General features: G+C 41.8%; 1 protein-coding gene across 3 annotated transcripts in view; it reads left to right on the top strand.

Moving 5' to 3' along the window:
- Positions 1-22089, top strand: part of CTCF (CCCTC-binding factor) — a 53190-nt gene that overhangs the window by 15477 nt on the left and 15624 nt on the right. For all 3 annotated transcript variants that reach the window (XM_047710418.1, XM_047710417.1, XM_047710419.1), the window contains 3 exons: positions 12984-13773; positions 14132-14302; positions 20169-20302. In XM_047710418.1, the coding sequence (XP_047566374.1) occupies positions 12993-13773; positions 14132-14302; positions 20169-20302 (1086 nt within the window). In that variant the 5' untranslated portion in view covers positions 12984-12992. The remainder of the gene's footprint in view (positions 1-12983; positions 13774-14131; positions 14303-20168; positions 20303-22089) is intronic.

Here is a 22089-nt window from a genome sequence, read left to right as displayed (position 1 = left end):
CTAAACAGTTGATTAACATGTTTTATATGTTACATGTACTATATACTGTGTTCTTACAATCATGGGAACTTGGGATCACTATTTCTTGGGAAGTGTGTATAGATAGTCTTCTAATATGCTTCAGGAAATAAGTTGGGGCATTTTAGCAATCAGTTGTCCCTTGTATATTAAAAAGTAGTAGTTTTATTTGTAGACTACTAGGAAATCATCATTTTCTACTATCTTATTCTTCATACCCATCTATTATTCTTAGAATATGTGTGTTTTTTAATAACTGAGCTCCCCAAAGGACTAAATTCTGTATTGATGAGTATAAAAGGTTATTTTGGTTGATTTCCTTCGGGAAATATCTGACATACTGGCTGTACAGCCATAATCTGGGTGATAAATTACTAAACCTTATTGTCAGTATCAGCATAGTCGCCTTTATTTATTTTTTTAAAGATTTTATTTATTTATTTGACAGAGATCACAAGTAGGCAGAGAGGCAGACAGAGAGGAAAGGAAGCAAGCTCCCAGCTGAGCAGAGAGCCCGATGTGGGGCTCGATCCCAGGACCCTGGGATCACGACCTGAGCCCAAGGCAGAGGCTTTAACCCACTGAGCCATCCAGGTGCCCCTATTTTTAAAATATTTTTCATCTAGAACATATTTATTGAGCACCTGCAGTGCATGATACAAGTGATTTTATTATTAGTTTTAAAAAATTTATTTCAACGGGCACCTGGGTGGCTCAGTGGGTTAAAGCTGCCTTGGGCTCGGGTCATGATCCCAGGGTCCTGGGATCAAGCCCTGCATCGGGCTCTCCGCTCAGCAGAGAGCTGGCTTCCTCCTCTCTCTCTGCCTGCCTCTCTGCCTGCTTGTGATCTCTCTCTGTCAAATAAATAAATAAAATCTTTAAAAAAAATTATTTTAAGTAAGCTCTGCATGCATTGTGGGGCTTCAGCTCATGACCCTGAGATCAGGAGTTGCATGCTCTACTGACTGAGCTAGCCAGCCTTTATTTTTATGTGGCGGGATTTTTTTAATCTAACCTATAATTGTGTTGTTAGGACATATTTATTTTTCTTTATTTAAGAAATGACACACATACCCATACTCAACACAGAAAATAAATGCACAAACAACAATAAAGGAAATAAATTCATATAGTTAAACTTCCACTTAGCATACAATATTTTGATTTTCCATAAATTCCTTCCTGCTCTTGTCATGGGCAGAAAACATCTATATGTGTTTTGTGTGACAGTAAAATCAATATTGAGTGTCTGCTGTTTACATAACACTGTTTTGTATTTATTGGTGTAGAGGATACAGAAGTAAAAGGCATAGTTCCTCCCCTCAACAAGCTAATAGACTATGTGGGGAAAAGACATAATCATAGAACAGTATACTACAATGAAAACCAGACAAACATGAAGTCAGTTTGCACTTAAGAAGATGTGGTTTAGGGATGCCTGGGTGGCTCAGTTGATTATGCATCTGCTTCAGCTCATGTCATGATCCCAGGGTCCTGGGGTCAAGTCCCACATCAGGCTCCTTGCTCAACGGGGAGCTTGCTTCTCCCTCTGCCTGCCACTCTCCTGCTTGTGCGCGCTCTCTCTCTCTCTCTGACAGATAAATAAAATCTTTAAAAAACATTGTGGGGGGAAGATGTGATTAGGGGATCACTTGAGCTGGGAGGGGACAAGACAGTAGGCACTTGTTTAGAAGATGCCCAGAACATGAGGTTGGGTGGGTGGAAATGATGGGAATGGACTGTACAGAGTTCTGAGAGTGAAGCTAAAGAGTTTGGAGTTGAAGGGTGCCTGGCTGGCTCAGTCCAGACAGCATGTGACTCTTGATGTCAGGATCATGAGTTTGAGCCCGCATTGGGCATGGAGATTACTTTAGAAAAAAAGGAAAAAGAAAGAGTGTGGAGTTGATTAAATAGGTCTCAAACACCTTGCGTTTTTGCACCTCATTTCAGAAAGAAGGTTTCATCAGGCAGCAATATGCTTGACAGATGAGTAAAGAGAGAACAGTCTGCGACGCTGTTGTTCCTTTTCGGCTCTTTCCTAGAATTGGTTAGTTACCAGGTTCTATCCTCTGGATCCTACCTTCATCATATAGAAATTCAGTAGTTTATCAGAGAAGACAGTTAAGTTGGGAACATTTATGTAAGGTTTGTGATTAGAATTCTAGGACACTGGGGCACCTCAGTGGCTCGGGTCATGGTCCCAGGGTCTTGGGATCAAGCCCCTCATTGGGCTCCCTGCTTGGTGGGGAGTCTGCTTCTCCCTCTCCCTTTCCCTTCCTCCCTCCCCTTCCCCCACTTATGTGCCCACATACTTTCTCTCTCTCTCTCTCAAATAAAATCTTTAAAAAAAAAAAAGGATTCTAGAAAACAGAAAGGTTATATATTTGTTTGGTTAACATGTATTCCTTACCCTCTGGGGTGGAGGATCTAGAGGAACACAGTGTAATGTTACAGAGGAGCATTGGAGCCAGGCTTTGTGTGTGCATTGTTCTGTTGAGTCTTTATGACAGCCTGTGAAGTGGATACCATTATTGTCCCTGTTTTGTACAAAAGGAAACAGAAGCACAGAGGGTAGCATATCTCACTCCGTGTCACACTGCTAGATTAGTAGAGGAACCAGAATTGGGATGCAGGTTTTTGGCTGGGGGACCTAAGCTTTCAATGACTATACATTATGCTTCTCCTGTCCCTTCCCTCCTTTTTTCAATATGGAATGAGCATTTACCTCATATTAGGCATTATATTGAAATGTGATTTTTTGGGGGGCGCCTGGGTGACTCCGTGGATTAAGCCTCTGCCTTCGGCTCAGGTCATGATCTTGGGGTCCCGGGATTGAACCCTGCATCAGGCTCTCTGCTCAGCGGGGCACCTGCTTCTCTCTCTCTCTCTCTCTCTCTCTCTGCCTCTCTGCCTACTTGTGATCTCTGTCTCTCTGTCAAATAAATAAATAAAATCTTTAAAAAAAAAAAAAAGGAAATGTGATTTGTCATTGTCTACATAATACTACATTTTGTGGGTGTATAGTTTTCCAGGTTTTAACTATTCACCTGTGATTGTACTTCTAAGTTGTTTATAATGAGTCAGGCTTAGTTAAAAGAGTTTGTGACTCTTGATCTCTCGGGGTCATGAATTTAAGCCCCACATTGGGTATAGAGATTAAATAAATAAACTTAAAATAATGTCCTTATAATCTTGGGGCGCCTGGGTGGCTCAGTGGGTTAAGCCGCTGCCTTCGGCTCAGGTCATGATCTCAGGGTCCTGGGATCGAGGCCCGCATCGGGCTCTCTGCTCAGCAGGGAGCCTGCTTCCCTCTCTCTCTCTCTCTCTGCCTGCCTCTCCGTCTACTTGTGATCTCTCTCTGTCAAATAAATAAATAAAATCTTAAAAAAAAAAATAATGTCCTTATAATCTTAATGTTCATCTCTGATTATTTCTGGGCATGAAGTGAAGCGGAGTTACTGGGCCACCAATTTGAATATTTTGAAAATTCTTGATTCATATCACCATTTACCTTGCTGATTTCATGGCACCAATATTAGGGACTATCCTTTAAAACAGCTGTAGCGGGCACCTGGGTGGCTCAGTGGGTTAAAGCCTCTGCTTTCGCCTCAGGTCATGATCCCAGTGTCCTGGGATCAAGTCCCGCATCGGGCTCTCTGCTCAGCAGGGAGCCTGCTTCCCCCTCTCTCTGCCTGCCTCTCTGCCTACTTGTGATCTCTGTCAAATAAATAAATAAGATCTTTTAAAAAAAAAAAATAAACAGCCGTAGCAGTTTAATAGACGTAACATGCTGTCGTGTTACATTAATTTGCTTTTTTGTTTGATTTAGTGTTAAAGAAGTTCTTTTTCCTTCCTTCCTTCCTCCTTTTTTTTTTTTTTTTTAAAGATTTTATTTATTTATTTGACAGAGAGAGATCACAAGTAGATGGAGAGGAAGGCAGAGAGAGAGAGAGAGGGAAGCAGGCTTCCCGCCGAGCAGAGAGCCCGATGCGGGACTCGATCCCAGGACCCTGAGATCATGACCCGAGCCAAAGGCAGCGGCCTAACCCACTGAGCCACCCAGGCGCCCCCCCCCCCTTTTTTTTTTTTGAGTCATTTATTTGTGTGCTTTGCCCAGCTTTTTTTTCCCTTTTGGTGTTCATCTTTTTCTCATAAATTTTACAGTCGTATGATAAGGATGTTAATCCTTTGTCACATATGCTACAAATACTTACTTCTTTGTTGACTATTTTCTTTTTAATTTTGTTCAATGTTTTTGTCATAAGAATTTTTTAGGGTGGGGGAGGGACATTGGATGGCTCAGTCAGTTAAGCATCTGCCTTCAGCTGAGGTCATGATCCCAGGGTCCTGGGATCGAGTCCTGCATTGGTCTCCCTGCTCAACCAGGAACCTGCTTCTTCCTCTATCTTCCGTGTGTGTGTTCTTTCTGACAAATAAATAAAAATATTAAAAATTTTTTTTTTTTTTTGCGGGGGAGCCTGGGTGGATCATTTGTTGGGCGTCTGCCTTCAGCTCAGATCATAATCCCAGGATCCTAGGCATCAACCGCTGCATCAGGCTCTCTGCTCAGCAGAAAGCCTGCTTCTCCCTCTCCTATTCCCCCTGTTTGTGTCTCCTCTTTTGCTGTGTGTCTCTCTCTCTGTCAAGTAAATAAATAAAATCTTTATGGTCAAAATTTAAGTAATTTACTCTGGTTTCTCCCTGTTATTTCTGTGTCTTAGCACAAAGCCTTCCTCATTCTGAGATCGGAAGGCTCTTCACCTATTATCTTTTTTCAAGGTGGGTTCTTTTTGTTGTTGTGTTGCTTTTAATGTGTGTGTGTGTCAATATTTTCCAAGTAGCTTAATAGCTTTTTGGCACTTTTTATGGAGTAATCCTCTGTTACCAACTAATTTTTAAAAGGACAGCTTTTTATGTTCTAGGGGTTGTTTCTGGATTGTCTCTTCTGTTCAGATAGGCTATTTGTGATAGTGCCAGTTACACTACATTAATTATTGTGGCTTTATAACATGTTAATATTTGGAAATAGAAGGTTGCTTTCATTTTTTGGAAATTTTATTGCTCTCCTCATCATCTTGTTTATTTTTCAGACATTTTGAGAATTACCTTATATAAAGGAGAAAGAATGAGGAGCTTTCTGATCTCCAGCCTTTTTTTTTTTTTTTTTTTTTTTTTTTTTTTTTTTTGAGAGAGAGAGAGAGAGGTAACACGTGCGCCCGCACAAGCCAGGGATGAGGAGAGACAGAGAGAAGTAGACACCCTGCTAAGCAGGGAGCCCGACATGGGACTTGATCCCAAGGTCCTGGAATCATTACCTGAGGGAAAGGGAGATGCCTAACCAACTGAGCCACTCATGTGCCCCATGTTTGGCCTTTTTTTTTTTCTTTTTTTTTTTTTTTTTAAAAGATTTATTTATTTGACAGAGATCACAAGTAGACGGAGAGGAAGGCAGAGAGAGAGAGAGAGAGGGGGAAGCAGGCTTCTTGCTGAGCAGAGAGCCCGATGTGGGACTCGATCCCAGGACCCTGAGATCATGACCTGAGCCGAAGGCAGTGGCTTAACCCACTGAGCCACCCAGGCGCCCCGTGGCCTTTCTGATCATGGATAAACATAGTAGCTTCCCTGTTTAGTGAGGTCTTTTATGTTCTTGGGAGAGTTTGTAGTCTTGAAATTGGTCTTCAAATTTTTAGTTGAGGTTCTTTTTATTTTGATAGGTTTCTTTTTTTTATGTGAAAAAAAAATTTTTTTAAGATTTTATTTATTTATTTGACAGCGAGATAGCACAAACAGGCAGAGTAGCAGGGAGGGGGAGAAGCAGGCTGTCTGCTGAGCAGGGAGCCTGATGTGGGGCTTGATCCCAGGACTCTGGGATCATGACCTGAGCCACCCAGGTGCCCCTTGGTTCTCCGTTTCGGTTCAGGGTCGTGAGATTGAGTTTTGCATCAGGCTTTGCACTGGGCATGGAGCCTGCTTGGGATTCTGTCTCTCTGCCCAGTTCCACCTTCTTCCTCTCTGTCTAAAAAAGAAAGAAAGAAAATCAGAACCCTAGAAAATACAAATTAGAATAGAAGGCTATTATTATATAGCTTGAGAGGGAAAAAAAAAGTGATCAGGGTGTGGCCAACTAAAAAAATGGTAACTCAGATCCTGCTACACAGGTCTTAACAATGAAAGAAAAAATTCCTTAAAGAAAAGCTTTTTTGGGGCGCCTGGGTGGCTCAGTGGGTTAGGCCGCTGCCTTCGGCTCAGGTCATGATCCCAGGTCCTGGGTTCGAGCCCCACATCGGGCTTTCTGCTCAGCAGGGAGCCTGCTTCCTCCTCTCTCTCTGCCTGCCTCTCTGCTTACTTGTGATTTCTCTCTGTCAAATAAATAAATAAAATCTTTAAAAAAAAAAAAAAAGAAAAGCTTTTTTAAGCATGTAACTCGAAAATTTCTCCCACATATCCTTTAGTGTAAGCCAAGGGCATAAGGCCAAAACAAAACTTGGTGAAAGCAGTTCTGTAGGGGATAAGACCATGTGACACAAATATACCCAGCTTTTTTTCCTGATGGTCTGGCATAATTCTGGGATAAAGCCTAGACTAGAATGCTGACTTCCACAGAGAGGTCAAGTCAGATCAGGACAGAGAGTCTCCTTTGGATTTACTAGTTAAGGACCATTATACCCCTTAGAGCAATTCATTAGAGAATTTGGGGAACAGAAACCAGACTGAAGGTATAGAAAAGAAATAAAGGAGTGGAAACGGCTAGTGTGAGGTTGACCATGGAAGGAATACAGAAATGGCAGATGCTAAATTATCGAGTGGGTTAAAGAAGTTTTAAGATATGAAAGATTTGAGCACCACGAAGCTGGCAGAGAAAAGACTGAGATGGGGCTCCTGAGTGGTTCAGTGGGTTAAAGCCTCTGCCTTCGGCTTAGGTCATGATCTCAGGGTCCTGGGATCGGGCCGCATCAGGCTCTCTGCTCGGCAGGGAGCCTGCTTCCCCCTTTCTCACTCTGCCTTCCTCTCTGCCTACTTGTGATTTCTCTGTCAAATAAATAAATAAAATCTTTAAAAAAATAAAATAAAATAAATAAAAATAAAAAAGAAAGATCTCTGGAGACAGCTGAACTAAAAAGGCTGGCACCTGGAGTGGCAATAGAGAAAGGAATAGAGCCTTGATGTGTTGGAAGGGGCAGGTGGAGCAGCTCTCAGAGGCAAAGAAGAGACCTAGGAAGGACAGAGGGAGTAAAGAGGCTAATGAAGGAGGAATGCAAGTTTCATGCTATCAATTGCCAGAGAAGCTGAGATGGAGGGTGAGGGGAAGGCCTTTGGGTTAGCTGTTGTGGTTCCTGGTATATGGTGCTTTTGGACCAAGCAGAGGGACCACTGAGGCTGAAGAGGGAGTGGAGTCCTTTTTAATATGGATATGTTCTGAAGGCAAGCAAAGCCTTATACAAGGGTGTGCAAACTAAATATATGATGTCATCTCATCTATATAAAAATACATATCCATAAGGGGGAAAACAAAAGGGCTAGGTGATTATCTCTAGGTATAGGGATTGTATATAACTTTTTTTTAAAGATTTTTTTAATTTATCTGACAGAGATCACACATAGCAGGCGGGGAGCCTGCTTCCTCCTCTCCCTTTGCCTGCCTCTCTGCCTACTTATGATCTCTGTCTGTCAAATACATAAATAAAATCTTTAAAATATATATATATATATTATGTGCTTCACTTTTCAGATTTCTCTAAAAAGTGAAACATAAAATATATATATTTTATATTTATATTTTAGATTATACTTCGATAATCTAAAAAATATTGTGTTCTGAAGGTACATGTAAACCCCTTTTTAGTAGTGTTGGTCCACAAAAATGTTTGAAAAATGTAGAAAGCATGGCTGACTGAAGGGGAGAGGAAGAGCATGGGGGGAGAGGAGGAGGAGTGTAAGAGTATTTTTTTTTAAATTCAGTTTAACATATAGTATATTACTGGTTTCAGAGATAATTTAGTGATTCATCACTTGCATATAACACCCAGTGCTCATTACATCAAGTGCTCTCTTCAGTGCCCATTACCCAATTACCCCATCCCCTCCAGCTACCCTCAGTTTGTTTCCTGTAGTTAAGAGTCTCTTTGTAAGTGTATTCTCTGCATGTTGTGTGGCTAAGTGAAACTGAGTGGAAACAGAGCTGATTCTGTAGAGGAAGAGAAGAAATGGATCATGACTGTGGAAGGGGTGGGACGGCTGGCAGAGCACAGTCCTCAGGGAGTGGGAGGAGAGACCTGGTCCAGGCTATTAGGTTAGTTATTGATTCAGAGAAGGGACTCCATCCTCATGGGGAAAGTTAGGTAAACAGATCCACTGCTTGAGGGGTTGCTTTTGAGTTTTCTAAGCAGTGTATGGGAGAGGCCTGTGCCTTGCTACTTTGTATCTGACTTTTCTCTGTAAAAACTGAACCTGCTGCTTATCAAGACCCTGAATAGAGGCTGATGTTCAGGAACCCTGTGTGGAGTGTTTTTTCAGTGAGAGAGTACTCTGTCTGCTCAGCTCCCTGGCAACACAGTTGGTTTCAGTTTGTACTCCTTGTACCATTTCTTTTCTACCTGGTTTATAATTCCAGTTGATTGCTTTTAGGTTAGACTTGGTTATTTACAAGCAAGTTATTTATAAGTTATTTATATTTAAAAGTTCTAAAATTCAAGCCAGAGGGGAGATAGGGTTTTTTGTGTTCTTCAAATTGTATGCCTCACAACCTGACAGAGTTCAGAGATTAAATGTTTTTCCTTCACCAGTTTTACAATAGAAGTTATCTAAATAGCCTGGGATTATGTAGTGATTGTCTGGCAGGGTCAGTATTAGCATTGATGGCTTATGAATTTTTTGTTCTCTCTGCTTTGGTATTTTTCCCAAGAATGTCACCAAGATAGATGGGCTTTTTCTCTGTTCCCTAATTCTAGCATTTGGAATTACCCATTCTTGTTGGGGTACTAATTTGGGGACCTTCCTGGCCTGAAAATTATCTTTTTAAAAAATCTGTGAAGAGCGATGGTATAAAGTAGTACTTCTCAAACTTGAATGTAGGAAATCACTTGGAGATCTGTTAAATTGCAAGTTCTGATTCTGTGGGTCAAGAGGAGAGCCTGAAGGGGAGCCTACCTGGCTCAATTGGAAGAGTGTATGACTCTTGATCTCAGAGTTCTAAGTTTGAGCTACATGTTTGGTGTAGCGATTACTTAAATAAATAAAAAACTTAAAAAGAATTGTTTAAGGGGCGCCTGGGTGGCTCAGTGGGTTAAAGCCTCTGTCTTAGGCTCAAGTCATGGTCCCAGGGTCCTGGGATTGAGCCCCAAATCAAGCTCTCTGCTCGGCAGGGAGCCTGCTTCCTCCTCTCTCTCTGCCTGCCTCTCTGCCTACTTGTGATCTCTGTCAAATAAATAAATAAAATCTTTAAAAAAAAAAAAAGAATTGTTTAAGAAAAAAGAATAGAGGGGCGCCTGGTTGGCTCAGTGGGTTGAGCCTCTGACTTCGGCTCAGGTCGTGATTTCAGGGTCCTGGAATCGAGCCCCGCGTTGGGCGCTCTGCTTGGCGGGGAGCCTGCTTCCCTCTTCCTCTCTGCCTACTTGCAATCTCTGTCAAATATGTAAATAAAAATCTTAAAAAAAAAAAAAAAAGAAAAAAAAATAGAGCCTGAAGTTTTGTGGGTTGTTTTTTTTTTTTTTTTTTTTTTAAGATTTTATTTATTTATTTATTTATTTGACAGACAGAGATCACAAGTAGGCAGAGAGACAGGCAGATAGAGAGGGAGAAGCAGGCTCCCCGCCAAGCAGACAGCCCGATGCGGGTCTCGATCCCAGGATACTGGGATCATGACCTGAACCGAAGGCAGAGGCTTTAACCCACTGAGCCACCCATGTGCCCATGTTTTGTGCTTCTGATAAGCTCCATGGTTATGCCATTGCTGCTGGTCCTTGGACCATGCTTTGAGTAACAAAGATATATAGCAGTGCTGTCCAACACAGTAATAGCACCAACCCCATGGGACTGTTGAGAATTTACAGTATGACTAGTTCACATTGGTTATGTTGAGTTCTCCATATCTACCTGCTTTACCTAAACCATTGTACCTGTTCTGTCCCTTAAGTTAGGTAGTAGTAACTCCTTAGAGGTGCCTGGCTGGCTCACTCAGAAGAGTATGTGACTCTTGATCTCAGGTTGTGAGTTCGAGCTCCACGTTGGGTATAGAGATTACTTAATTAAATAAACTTCTAAAAATACATAAATATGGGGTGCCTGGGTGGCTTAGCCATTAAGCAGCTGCCTTCGACTCGGGTCATGTTCCCAGTGTCCTGGGATCGAGCCCCGTGTCGGGCTCCTTGCTTAGTGGGAAGCCTGCTTCTCCCTCTCCCAGTCCCCCTGCTTGTGATCCCTCTCTCACTGTGTCTCTCTCTGTCAAATAAAATCTTTAAAAATATACATTATAAAAAAAATACGTAAATAAGTAAAATAGATAGCAACTCCTTGAATGCAGGACCAGGCCTCACCCGTCCCTCTGTGGTCTTTGTACTGCCTTGTAGGTGGTTCTGACTGCCTATGTGGGGGTACAGTGTTAAGGTGCCCCAACAGAGAATTAGAGAAATGTGTCTCTAATGGAAGTACCAAAATCTTCATTTAAGACTAGGGCAAGAATACAAAACACTTTAATTTTGAATTTACCTTGTATATACTTCAGTTATTTTGTGAATTAGATGATTGTTCAGGTCCATTTTACTCTTAGGTGTCTGGGTACTTTGGTACTCACAAGAGCCAGAAACTATGGATTGGCTCATTTTTCTTTTCCTGTTTTTTCTTTAATATCTTCAGTTAGCAGTATCTACCAACCTAGTCATAGTGCTCTGGAGCAAAAATGTCTTGTTGTACATGGTCCCTGTCCTCAAGGAATTCATGGTCTCACAGAGGAGAGATAGATGAATGTCAAGTTGATGGTATGACACAGGAGGTAATGTTGTGTGGTAGCCACAATCAGGACCATTGGAGTCTGGATCCAAGAAAACAGGGTGAGAAAACACTATGATAGGATATTTTCTAAGGTAGAATTTAGCTAAAAATAGCAAGGCCCTCTGCCAGTGTTTTTATTAATAGATACAGGAAATGTAAAGGATTTGAACTAGTTTTGTTAATAATTCTTTAATATCATCAAATACCCAAAACTGGGGGAAAAAAAAATCCAGAGATGAATCTAATTGTCTCATGTTCTATTTTTTTAAATAATTTGTTGGTTTGAATCAGAATCCAGAAAGGTCCATATGTTGTGGTTGATTGCTGTATTTCTTTCTTTCTTTCTTTTTTTTTTTTTTTAACACTTTATTTATTAGAGAGTACGCACACAAGCAGGGGGATTGGCAGTCAGAGGGAGAGGGAGAAGCAGGCTCCCCACTGACCAAGGATCCCAATACGGGGCTCAATCCCTGGACCTTGGGATCATGACCCAAGCCAAAGGCAGACGCTTAACTGCTGTATTTCTTTAAAGATTTATTTATTTGAGAGAGAGTGTACACACACTTGTAAGCAAAGGGAGGGTCAGAGGAAGAGTCTCAGGCAGACTCCCTGCTGGGTGCAGAGCCCTATGCCTAGCTTGATTCCAGGGCCATGAGATCATGACCTGAGCTGAAACCAAGAGTTGAACTGACTGGGGCGCCTGGGTGGCTCAGTCGTTAAGCGGCTGCCTTAGGCTCAGGTCGTGATCCCAGGGTCCTGGGATCGAGCTCCGCATCGGGCTCCTTGCTTCATGGGAAGCCCCTTCTCCCTCTCCCACTCCCCATACTTGTATTCCCTTTCTTGCTGTGTCTCTCTCTGTTAAATAAATAAAATCTTAAAAAAAAAAAAAAAGAGTCGAACTGACTGAGCCACCCAGGTGCCCCAATACTGTATTATTATTTTTTAAGATCTTATTTATTTATTTGACAGAGTGAGGGCACAAGCAGGGGAAGGAGAGGGAGAAGCAGGGAGGCCAGTGCAGGGCTGATCCCATGACCCCAGGATCATGACAGGAGCCCAAGGCAGCCCCCAACCATCTGAACCACCAAGGAGCCCCCGAGTACAGTATTTCTTAGATCTCTTTTTGTCTGTCAGCGTTTCTCAACCTCAGTACTGTTGATGTTTGTGGACCAGTAATAATTCTTTGGTGTGGAGGACTGAACCTGTGCATAGCAGAGTACTTAGTGACATCTTTGGCCTCTATGCACTAGATGCTAGTGGCCCACCCACCCTAGTAGTGACAACCAAAAATGTCACAGGCCTTGCCAAATGCCCCCTGGAGGCAGTCATCCAGGTTGAGAACCATTGATGTGTATGTTCTCCCTCTATCCTTCTCGTTTTTGTCTTGGTGATTTATTTGCAGAAGAAACTGGGTAGTCAATCCTGCAGAGTTTCCTTCAGTCACAATTACACTGATTTCATCCTGGTAGTATAATTTAACATACTCTCTCACCAGGGCATCCGGGTGGCTCAGTTGGTTAAATGTCTGACTTTGACTCAAGTCATGATCTCAGGGTTCCTGGGATCAAACCCCTCATCAGGCTCCTTGCTCAGTAGGGAGTCTGCTTCTTCCCCTGCCCCTCCCCTCTGCTTGTAAGCACACACGTTCTCTCTCTCAAATAAATAATCTTTTAAAAAGAAACAAATTCTGTCACCAATTTCCTGTTAATTGGTGGTTGGATTTAGAGACTTGATTATTTTCAGATTTTTTGTTCTGTTTAATAAGACTGCTTCATAATGGTAGTTTGTTTTTCCATCAGGAGGTTCATAATATCTGTTGTCTTTTTGAATATTAACAGCCATTGATTTCCTAATTCGTTTTTCAAGGGTCCTTTTGTTTTAAAATGTATGTATTTTCACTTAGACAAGCTTTATTTTAAATAACAATCTGTGGAATGAATGAAAGAATAAATAACAATCTGTGTTCTCCCTTAATAAAGGAAGGGGAAATGGAAGGTGAGGCGGTTGAAGCCATTGTTGAAGAGTCTGAAACTTTCATTAAAGGAAAGGAAAGAAAGACTTACCAGAGACGCCGGGAAGGGGGCCAGGAAGAGGACACTTGCCACCTGCCCCAGAACCAGACTGATGGGGGTGAGGTGGTCCAGGATGTCAATAGCAGTGTACAGATGGTGATGATGGAACAGCTGGATCCCACCCTTCTTCAGATGAAGACTGAAGTAATGGAGGGTACAGTCGCTCCGGAAGCAGAGGCTGCTGTGGACGATACCCAGATCATAACCTTGCAGGTTGTAAATATGGAGGAACAGCCCATAAACATAGGAGAGCTTCAGCTTGTCCAAGTACCCGTTCCTGTGACTGTACCTGTTGCCACCACTTCAGTAGAAGAACTTCAGGGGGCTTATGAGAATGAAGTGTCTAAAGAGGGCCTTGCAGAAAGCGAACCTATGATATGTCACACCTTACCTTTGCCTGAAGGGTTTCAAGTGGTGAAAGTAGGGGCCAATGGAGAGGTGGAGACACTAGAGCAAGGAGAACTTCCACCTCAAGAAGATCCTAGTTGGCAAAAAGACCCAGATTATCAGCCACCAGCCAAAAAAACAAAGAAAACCAAAAAGAGCAAACTGCGTTACACAGAGGAGGGCAAAGATGTGGATGTGTCTGTCTACGATTTTGAGGAAGAGCAGCAGGAGGGTCTGCTATCGGAGGTTAATGCAGAGAAAGTGGTTGGTAACATGAAGCCTCCAAAACCAACAAAAATTAAAAAGAAAGGTAAAATGAATTTATCCATTATATTCTCATAAAGTCATTTTGGGATAAAGCAAATAACACAGGGTGTATGTAAATTATTTTTTAGTAAATGGAATTTTCTTTCCTTTTTTTTTTTTATTTTAAAGATCAGGAGCTGGGTATCAGTCCTTTCAGCCAGAATAACCGTTTTTCCAAATTCCGTACATTTTAAGTCCTGAAGACAAATCTATTAGTGGCATGAAATAATAACAATTAAATATGACTTAAGTTGGATTTAGTTTAAAAAGACTAATGAAATTTATTTGTAGAAATTTAACATTAGGAGTAAACTTAACACTTTGAAACCTTGCAAGAAGTAAGTGTTTTGTTTTTCATATAGGTGTAAAGAAGACATTCCAGTGTGAGCTTTGCAGTTACACATGTCCACGGCGTTCAAATTTGGATCGTCACATGAAAAGTCACACTGATGAGAGACCACACAAGTGCCATCTCTGTGGCAGGGCATTCAGAACAGTCACCCTCCTGAGGAATCACCTTAACACACACACAGGTGCTGGATATGAATGTTGGGGGCTACAGCATAGCAAAGGCTAAAACTTGGGTTTTGAGTATCATCCAGGCTGGTTCAGGTGGGAAGTTAAGAATGATTTTTGTTCTTTCTTATGCTGTAATCCTGATTTATTATAAGCAGATGAATTTATAGACAAATGTAAAGAAAATTTAGTGGAAAATAATCCAAACTGTTAAAGGGTGGTGATCCAGAAAAAAATTATTTATGGCAGTTAACCTGTAATATTTCCTAAAGGACATCACCATTGTGTTGTTAAGGTTTTAACGTCAGTGATGGGGCGCCTGGGTGGCTCAGTGGGTTAAAGCCACTGCCTTCGGCTCGGGTCATGATCTCAGGGTCCTGGGATCGAGCCCCGCATCGGGCTCTCTGCTCAGCGGGGAGCCTGCTTCCTCCTCTCTCTCTGCCTGGCTCTCTGCCTACTTGTGATCTCTGTCTGTCAAATAAATAAATTAAAAAAAAAAAAAATCTTAAAAAAAATTTTTTTAACGTCAGTGACAAAACATGACCCCCAAAATTCCCGGGCAACAGTTGCCAGGCATTATAAGGATGAACATTAGAAATAGCAACACAACTCTGCTCTTGTAAAAACCATGGTTTCTGGTTGTTTCACTTCAACAGAGTAAGTAATTCATAACCTCAGAATGGAAAGTTGAAGGTGTTACTCTAGCAGTTCAGACACCTACTTATTTGTGCTCCATACATACTTTAATATTCTTTTTTTTTTTTAAGGTTTTATTTATTTATTTGACAGAGCGCACAAACAGGGGAAGCATGGCAGGCAGAGGGAGTGGGGGAGAGGGAGAAGCAGCCTCCCAGCTGCACAGGGAGCCCGATGTAGGGCTCGATCCCAGGACCTTGGGATCATGACTTGAGCCAAAGGCAGATGCTTAACAGACTGAGCCACCCAGGCGCCCCCATGCTTTAATTTTCTATATTAGTATCATGTTGGCTATGGTCAGATCCCAGGAGTCACTAAAGTGGAGGACTGCTGGAGCTCTCTTTAGGTTCTCTTCTGGATTCTTTGCTCTTTCAGTATTGGCATTTGCTACTAGTGTTAATAGAAGCTTATCTCGCACAGTTCTTAATGCAGAGTAGCTCTCCTCTCTCCAGATTCTCCGCTTAACACAGCTCTTGTTTTTGATTTGATGGGCTGGTAGTCTACTGAGCATGACCAAGTTAAGTTTGGCCTGTAAGCAATGTGTGCATTAGTATATTCTTTGCTAATACAATCTGGTCCCTTTTCATTATTTCTCTGCCTTCTAGTCAAGACACTTGATAAAATATTTTATTTGGTAGTTGGAAGACACTATGAAAGGGCATATAACTAGATAAAAGCGTTTGGCCACATAATAGGACTTCCTAAAATGGGAGTGCTTGATGCGGCCACAGTGTGTCATGGTTTAGTCCTCAGGTTTGAAAATAAGAATGTGGTCTGTTTAGTCGCTCAGAGCTCTTTTGGCGGAACCAATTCATACTAATCAAACTCTAAAGGGTCAGATGCAATCAGAAAATCAATTTCTGGGCCCCTGGGTAGCTCAGTTGGTTAAGCGACTACCTTCAGCTCAGGTCATGATCCTGGAGTCCCAGGATTGAGTCCCACATCAGGCTCCCTGCTTGGCAGGGAGTCTTCTCCCTCTGACCCTCCCCCTTCTCATGCTCTCTTTCCCTCTCTCATGCTCAGGCTCTCTCTCTCTCTCTCTCTTTTTTTTTTTTTTTTTTTTTTAAGAAAATCAGTTTCTGATGAGGAATACACCTTTTCATTTTCTGAATGCAGTTGTATTGCATGTTAGGGGACACCCTTGACTATATCAGTAAGATGTAGTGATTGAAGGGTGACTTGGTAAGCCTGGACCCTGAGCAGAGGGACATGAGCAATCATGTGGTGCAACCCAATGAAAATCTCTGTTGTACAGCAGTGTCTGCTGCTTTCCCAATTGCCATGCTTATGTCTACCAGTAGCAGGCTTCTTTCTGTCCCCTAGATAGTACTAGGTAAGTAAACATTAGAAATTCTTGGTTTTCAGTTCAGTTTATCCCAACAGAAATGGACCCTGCTTTCCTTCTCGTTAATTGTTGTTTTATTTAACTCTCTGTACTGCCAAACTCTTTTTTAAAGACAAGAACTCTTTCACTCCTACATCCCCAGTGATAATAAAAAAGCAAACTGAGCAAATGAACATTCCTTGAAATTTCTTAGTTACTATCATACTTTAATCACACTTCCCACTTGAGGGGTCTCTCAATCTCAGAATCCTTTCCACAGATGGCTGGTCCCATTCATTACATTGTGACTCTTTCTAATTCTGTTCTCAGAGGTAGCCTTCCTTTGATTTTGGTGTTCGGAGTTACTTTGTTGTCATCCTTTACCTGCAGTGCACAATTAAAGCTGGTCCATAGTTTTTGAGTAGTTGTGTATGAAAACATCAATGTGTTCTGCTGTCAGCTTATCTCCTTATTGTCATTACCTGCGCCTATTTCCAATGCTGTGTTTAGAATGTAAAGTGACTAGAGAAGATCCACTAACGTAATCAATCACTTATACTGTAGGGCTGCTGTGTGAGGAGGACATACTAAAAACAGTAAGATTCCTTCAGTAAAAGGGGAAAAGGAAAAAAAAAGTATATTATTTGTTTGTAAAAATGTTTAAATATTCCATGAATTGACATTCAGATCACAGAATATTAGATACGGATGTTTGAAAGAGATCTGTTAAGGGGTACCTGGCTGGCTCAGTCAGTAGAGCATGCAACTCTTGATCTCAGGGTTATAAATTGAAGCCCCACATTGGGTGTAGAGATTTTTTTTTAAAACGGTAATCTTGGGGCACCTGGCTGGCTCAGTGGGTTAAGCCTCTGCCTTTGGCTCAGGTCGTGATCTCGGAGTCCTGGGATCAAGCCCCAAGTTGGGCTCTCTTCTTAGCTGGGAGCCTGCTTCCCCCTTTCTCTCTGCCTGCCACTCTGCCTACTTGTGATCTCTCTGTGTGTCAAATAAATAAAATCTTAAAAAATAATAATAAAAATAAAAATGGTAATCTTGGGTGCCTGGGTGGTTCAGTGGATTAAAGCCTCTGCCTTCGGCTTAGGTCATGATCCCAGGGTGCTGGGATCAAGCCTTGCATCGGGCTCCCTGCTCAGCAGGGAGCCTGCTTCCTCCTCTCTCTCTCTATCTCTCTCTCTCTCTCTGCCTGCCTCTCTGCCTACTTGTGATCTCTGTTTGTCAAATAAATAAACAAAATCTTTAAAAATAAAATAAAAACGGTAATCTTTTGGGGCACCTGGGTTGCTCAGTTAAGTGTCCAACTCTTGATTTCAGCCGAGGTCATGATCTCAGAGGTGTGGGATCAAACCTGAAGAGTTGAGCTCTGCGCTCAGCAGGGGAGTCTGCCTGTCCCTCTCCGCCTGCTCCTCCCCTGCTTTCGCTCCTCCCCCTCCCATAAATAAATAAAATCTTTTTTGAAAAAAGGGTGATCACATAAAAGGCAGTACTACTTTGTAAAGCCTGTGATAAATTGCCGGAATTATCAAAATAAATTTATATAGAAAACAAGCTATTACATTTGGTTTTTGGTTTTTTGGTGGTTTTTTGTTTTGTTTTGTTTTTTCTTTGGAAAAAAAAGTATCAGAATATGGACAGCCTAATGTCCCTATATGTACGGTCATAATACAGTAGGATTTGATGTGCAAAAGCATCTTGGGTCAAATAACTTTTTAAAAATATTCTTTTTTTTTTTTTTTTTTTTTAAGATTTTATTTATCTATTTGACAGAGAGAGATCACAAGTAGACGGAAAGGAAGGCAGAGAGAGAGAGAGAGAGGGAAGCAGGCTTCTTGCTGAGCAGAGAACCCGATGTGGGACTCGATCCCAGGACCCTGAGATCATGACCTGAGCCGAAGGCAGCGGCTTAACCCACTGAGCCACCCAGGCGCCCCTAAAAATATTCTTAACATTTAGTTCTTTTTCTTTTCTTTTTTCTTTTTTTTTTTTTTTTTTAAGATTTTATTTATTTATTTGACAGAGATCACAAGCAGGCAGAGAGGCAGGCAGAGAGACAGGAGGAAGCAGGCTCCCTGCTGAGCAGAGAGCCCGATGCGGGACTCGATCCCAGGACTCTGAGACCACGACCCGAGCTGGAGGCAGCGGCTTAACCCACTGAGCCACCCAGGCGCCCCAAGATTTTATGTATTTCTTTGACAGAGAGATCACAGGTAGGCAGGGAGAGAGGGAAGCAGGCTCCCCACCGAGCAGGGAGCTCAGTGTGGGGCTCAGTCCCAGGACACTGAGATCATGACCTGAGCCAAAGGCAGATGCTTAACCATCTGAGCCACCCAGGCACCCCAACATTTAGTTCTTTGTCTGAAATTTATTTTCATCTATGCTGAACTATTTTTATTTCCCAGTCTGCTATATCTTCTATTACATTCCTACTGCAGTATATTGCTGAATGTCTTTAGGTCAAATAACTGTTAATTCTGTGATCTCTACTTGACAAAACATTGAGGTTTAAGATACTGTTTCTTTTAGTATTTATTTATTTATTTGAGGGAGAGTGTGCACATCAGCAGGGGTCTGGGTAGGAGCAGAAGTAGAAAATCTCAAGTAGACTTCCTAGTAAGCATGGAACCCTATGTGGGGCTCCATCTCACGACCCTGAGATCATGACTAGAGCCAAAATCAAGAGTCAGATGCTCGGGGCGCCTGGGTGGCTCAGTGGGTTAAAGCCTCTGCCTTCGGCTCAGGTCATGATCCCAGGGTCCTGGGATTGAGCCCCGCATTGGGCTCTCTGCTCTGCGGAGAGCCTGCTTCCTCCTCTCTCTCTGCCTGCCTTTCTGCCTACTTGTGATCTCTGTCTGTCAAATAAATAAATAAAATCTTAATTTAAAAAAAATATGTGTATTAAAAAAAAAAAAGAGATGCTCAACCTGCCTAGCCACCCAGGTGCCCCAAGGTGCGCGCTCGCTCGCTCGCGCGCTCTCTCTCTCTCTCTCTCTATATATATATATATATATAATTTTTTTTTTTTTGACAGGCAGATCATAAGTAGGCAGAGAGGCAGGCAGAGAGAGACAGGAGGAGGAGGCAGGCTCCCCGCCGAGCAGAGAGCCCGATGCGGGACCCGATCCCAGGACCCCGAGATCATGACCCAAGCCAAAGGCAGAGGCTTTAACCGCTGAGCCACCCAGGCGCCCCAATATTTTTTAAATCAAAGAGTTTAAATAGGGTGCGTGGGTGGCTCAGTTGGTTAAGCATCTGCCTTGGGCTCAGGTTATGATCCCAGGGTCCTAGGATTGAGCTCCCCCGTCCGGCACCCTGCTCAGCAGGGGAGTCTGCTTCCCTCTCTCCCTCTGTCCCTTTCCCTGCTTGTGCACGCGTTCACACGCTTTCTCTCTCTCTCTCTCTCTATCTAAAACAAATAAAACCTTGTTAAAAAACAAAAAGAGAGTTGAAACATACTTTTGGTCCAGAGTGATCAGAATTCATAAACTAGGGATAAAAATGATTTTGTTTTTTGGCTAGCAAATGAACTCACAAGTATATGTAATATGCTCCATGAAGGACAGGTCTTTCAGTATCACTACAGTGGTCTCTGGCCAACTAAGTGGAGTTTAATAGTAATTCTTGCCACGAGTATTTAAAAAAAGCAGTGGGGGGGGGCAGATTTTTGTATTCAAAAGCAACACTCTATTGAGTCAACAAGTATTGACTTGTTGCTTTGGAGTTACTCCAGGCTAGTGCAAGTTTATTGAGATGACCAGGGTTCAGCCTCATGCTGCAGTTCTCATCAGACATTGAACTGTCATTAACGGTGCCCTTGATCTTTTCTTCCTATTATAATCCCCTTTCTCTAGGTACTCGTCCTCACAAGTGCCCAGACTGTGACATGGCCTTTGTGACTAGTGGAGAATTGGTGCGGCATCGTCGTTATAAACACACCCATGAGAAGCCATTTAAGTGTTCCATGTGCGATTACGCCAGTGTAGAAGTGAGTGTTGAGCAACTTGATGGTTCTTCTCTTAAGACCATGATTCCAGTATTAGGATAAAAACTACCCATATTGGGACGCCTGGGTGGCTCAGTTGGTTAAGCAGCTGCCTTCGGCTCAGGTCATGATCCCAGCGTCCTGGGATCGAGTCCCACATCGGGCTCCTTGTTTGGCGGGGAGCCTGCTTCTCCCTCTGCCTGCCATTCTGTCTGCCTGTGCTCGCTCGCTCTCCTCTCTCTCTGACAAATAAATAAAATCTTTAAAAAAAAAAAAAAAAACTACCCATACTGACTTAAGATGACATAGAAAATCTTATGAAATTATTAAGTCTCCCACTCCCCTTCCCCGCCACCCAAAATACTAAAACTGTAATGAATGTGAAAGATTTACCCATTTTAAAAAACACTTGTACCACATGTTATCATAGGTAAGGTGTATGAAACATCAAAGAAACAAATAACTGTACCCAGCGCATTTAAAAATGGAAAATTTGGGGGCACCTGTTTGGCTCAGTCGGTTAGGTATCCAGCCCTTGATCTCAGCTCAGGTTCTCAATCTCACAGTTGTAAGTTGAGGCCTGGCATTGGAGCCTACTTTGGGGAAAAAAAAAAAAAGGAAAAGAAAATGTTAACTCCTTTACTATTTGAGGCTACATCATTATCAAAACTGGGTAAGAATGCTACCAAAAAGAAAAGGGTATTTTATTCTCACAGAAAACTAAAACTAAATCAAATTATTCACCAAATTTAATAATATATTTAAAAAATAAATGATTACTAAATAGAAGATATCTAAAATACAAGGAGAGTTGAACATCAGAAAATTATTGTTGTGTGCTACATTGAGAGGTTAAAGAGAAACCATGTGATCATTTCTACAGATTACTGAAAAACTATAAAATCTAGTGTTCATTACTGTTTAAAGTCCTAGCAATTTAAGAGTAGAAGAAAATGGCTTTACTATACCAGAAACCCGCAGTTGATCCTTTCCAGTTAACTGAAGCATTGGGAGTATACCCATTAAAATTTGGAACAAGACGGGGTGCCTGGCTGGCTCGTTCAGAAGAGCATCCAACTCTTGACCTCAGGGTTGTGAGCCCCACATTGGGTATAAGATTACTTAAAAATAAGTAAATAATCAAAATTTGCAACAAAACATTTGTTCTTATCTTTATTGCTTCAACATTGTCATTGTATTGGAAATCCCAGCTAAATAAGAAATGAATTATACATGGTAAAACAAAACTAACGTATTGCAGATATACTTGTTTATGCCAAAAAATCCAAGAGTATCGGCTGAAAAAAAAACTTAGAGCAGTAAGAGTCCATTTGGGTGGCTAGATACAAGACAAATACACAGAAGCCAGTAACTTACCTTTATGATTCATAGCAGGAAACTGGCTCACATTCTAATAGCAGTAAAATTATTTAGGGATAAAATATATCTGATACCTCTGTGTCTGGAAGGAAAGTGGTCTGTAGATAAGCATGGATTACTTCAACTCTTACAGAATTTCAAATCTATACAAAAGCAGAAAACGTATATAGAAATAGACAAAATAGAATAATACACCCCCATGAATCTCTCACCCAGCTTGAATAGTTATTAATAACCAATCTTGAGTCATCTATGCCCCATCCATTTATTTACCCTCTTTGGATTATAAGGATTTGAGAAATAAAGGTTACAAATAAGGAGGAAGAAATATTCTATTTTAGACCTTTTCTGTATTCTGAACTTCAGTGCCCAAAAGCGAAGCTTTTGTGCCTAACCCATAGCGTTCACAT

The sequence above is a fragment of the Lutra lutra genome, chromosome 17 (assembly GCF_902655055.1).
Source record: "Lutra lutra chromosome 17, mLutLut1.2, whole genome shotgun sequence".
Classification (NCBI taxonomy): Eukaryota; Metazoa; Chordata; class Mammalia; order Carnivora; family Mustelidae; genus Lutra; species Lutra lutra.
The sequence above is the reverse complement of the archived record's forward strand: the minus strand, read 5'-3'. Positions and strand labels throughout refer to the sequence as shown.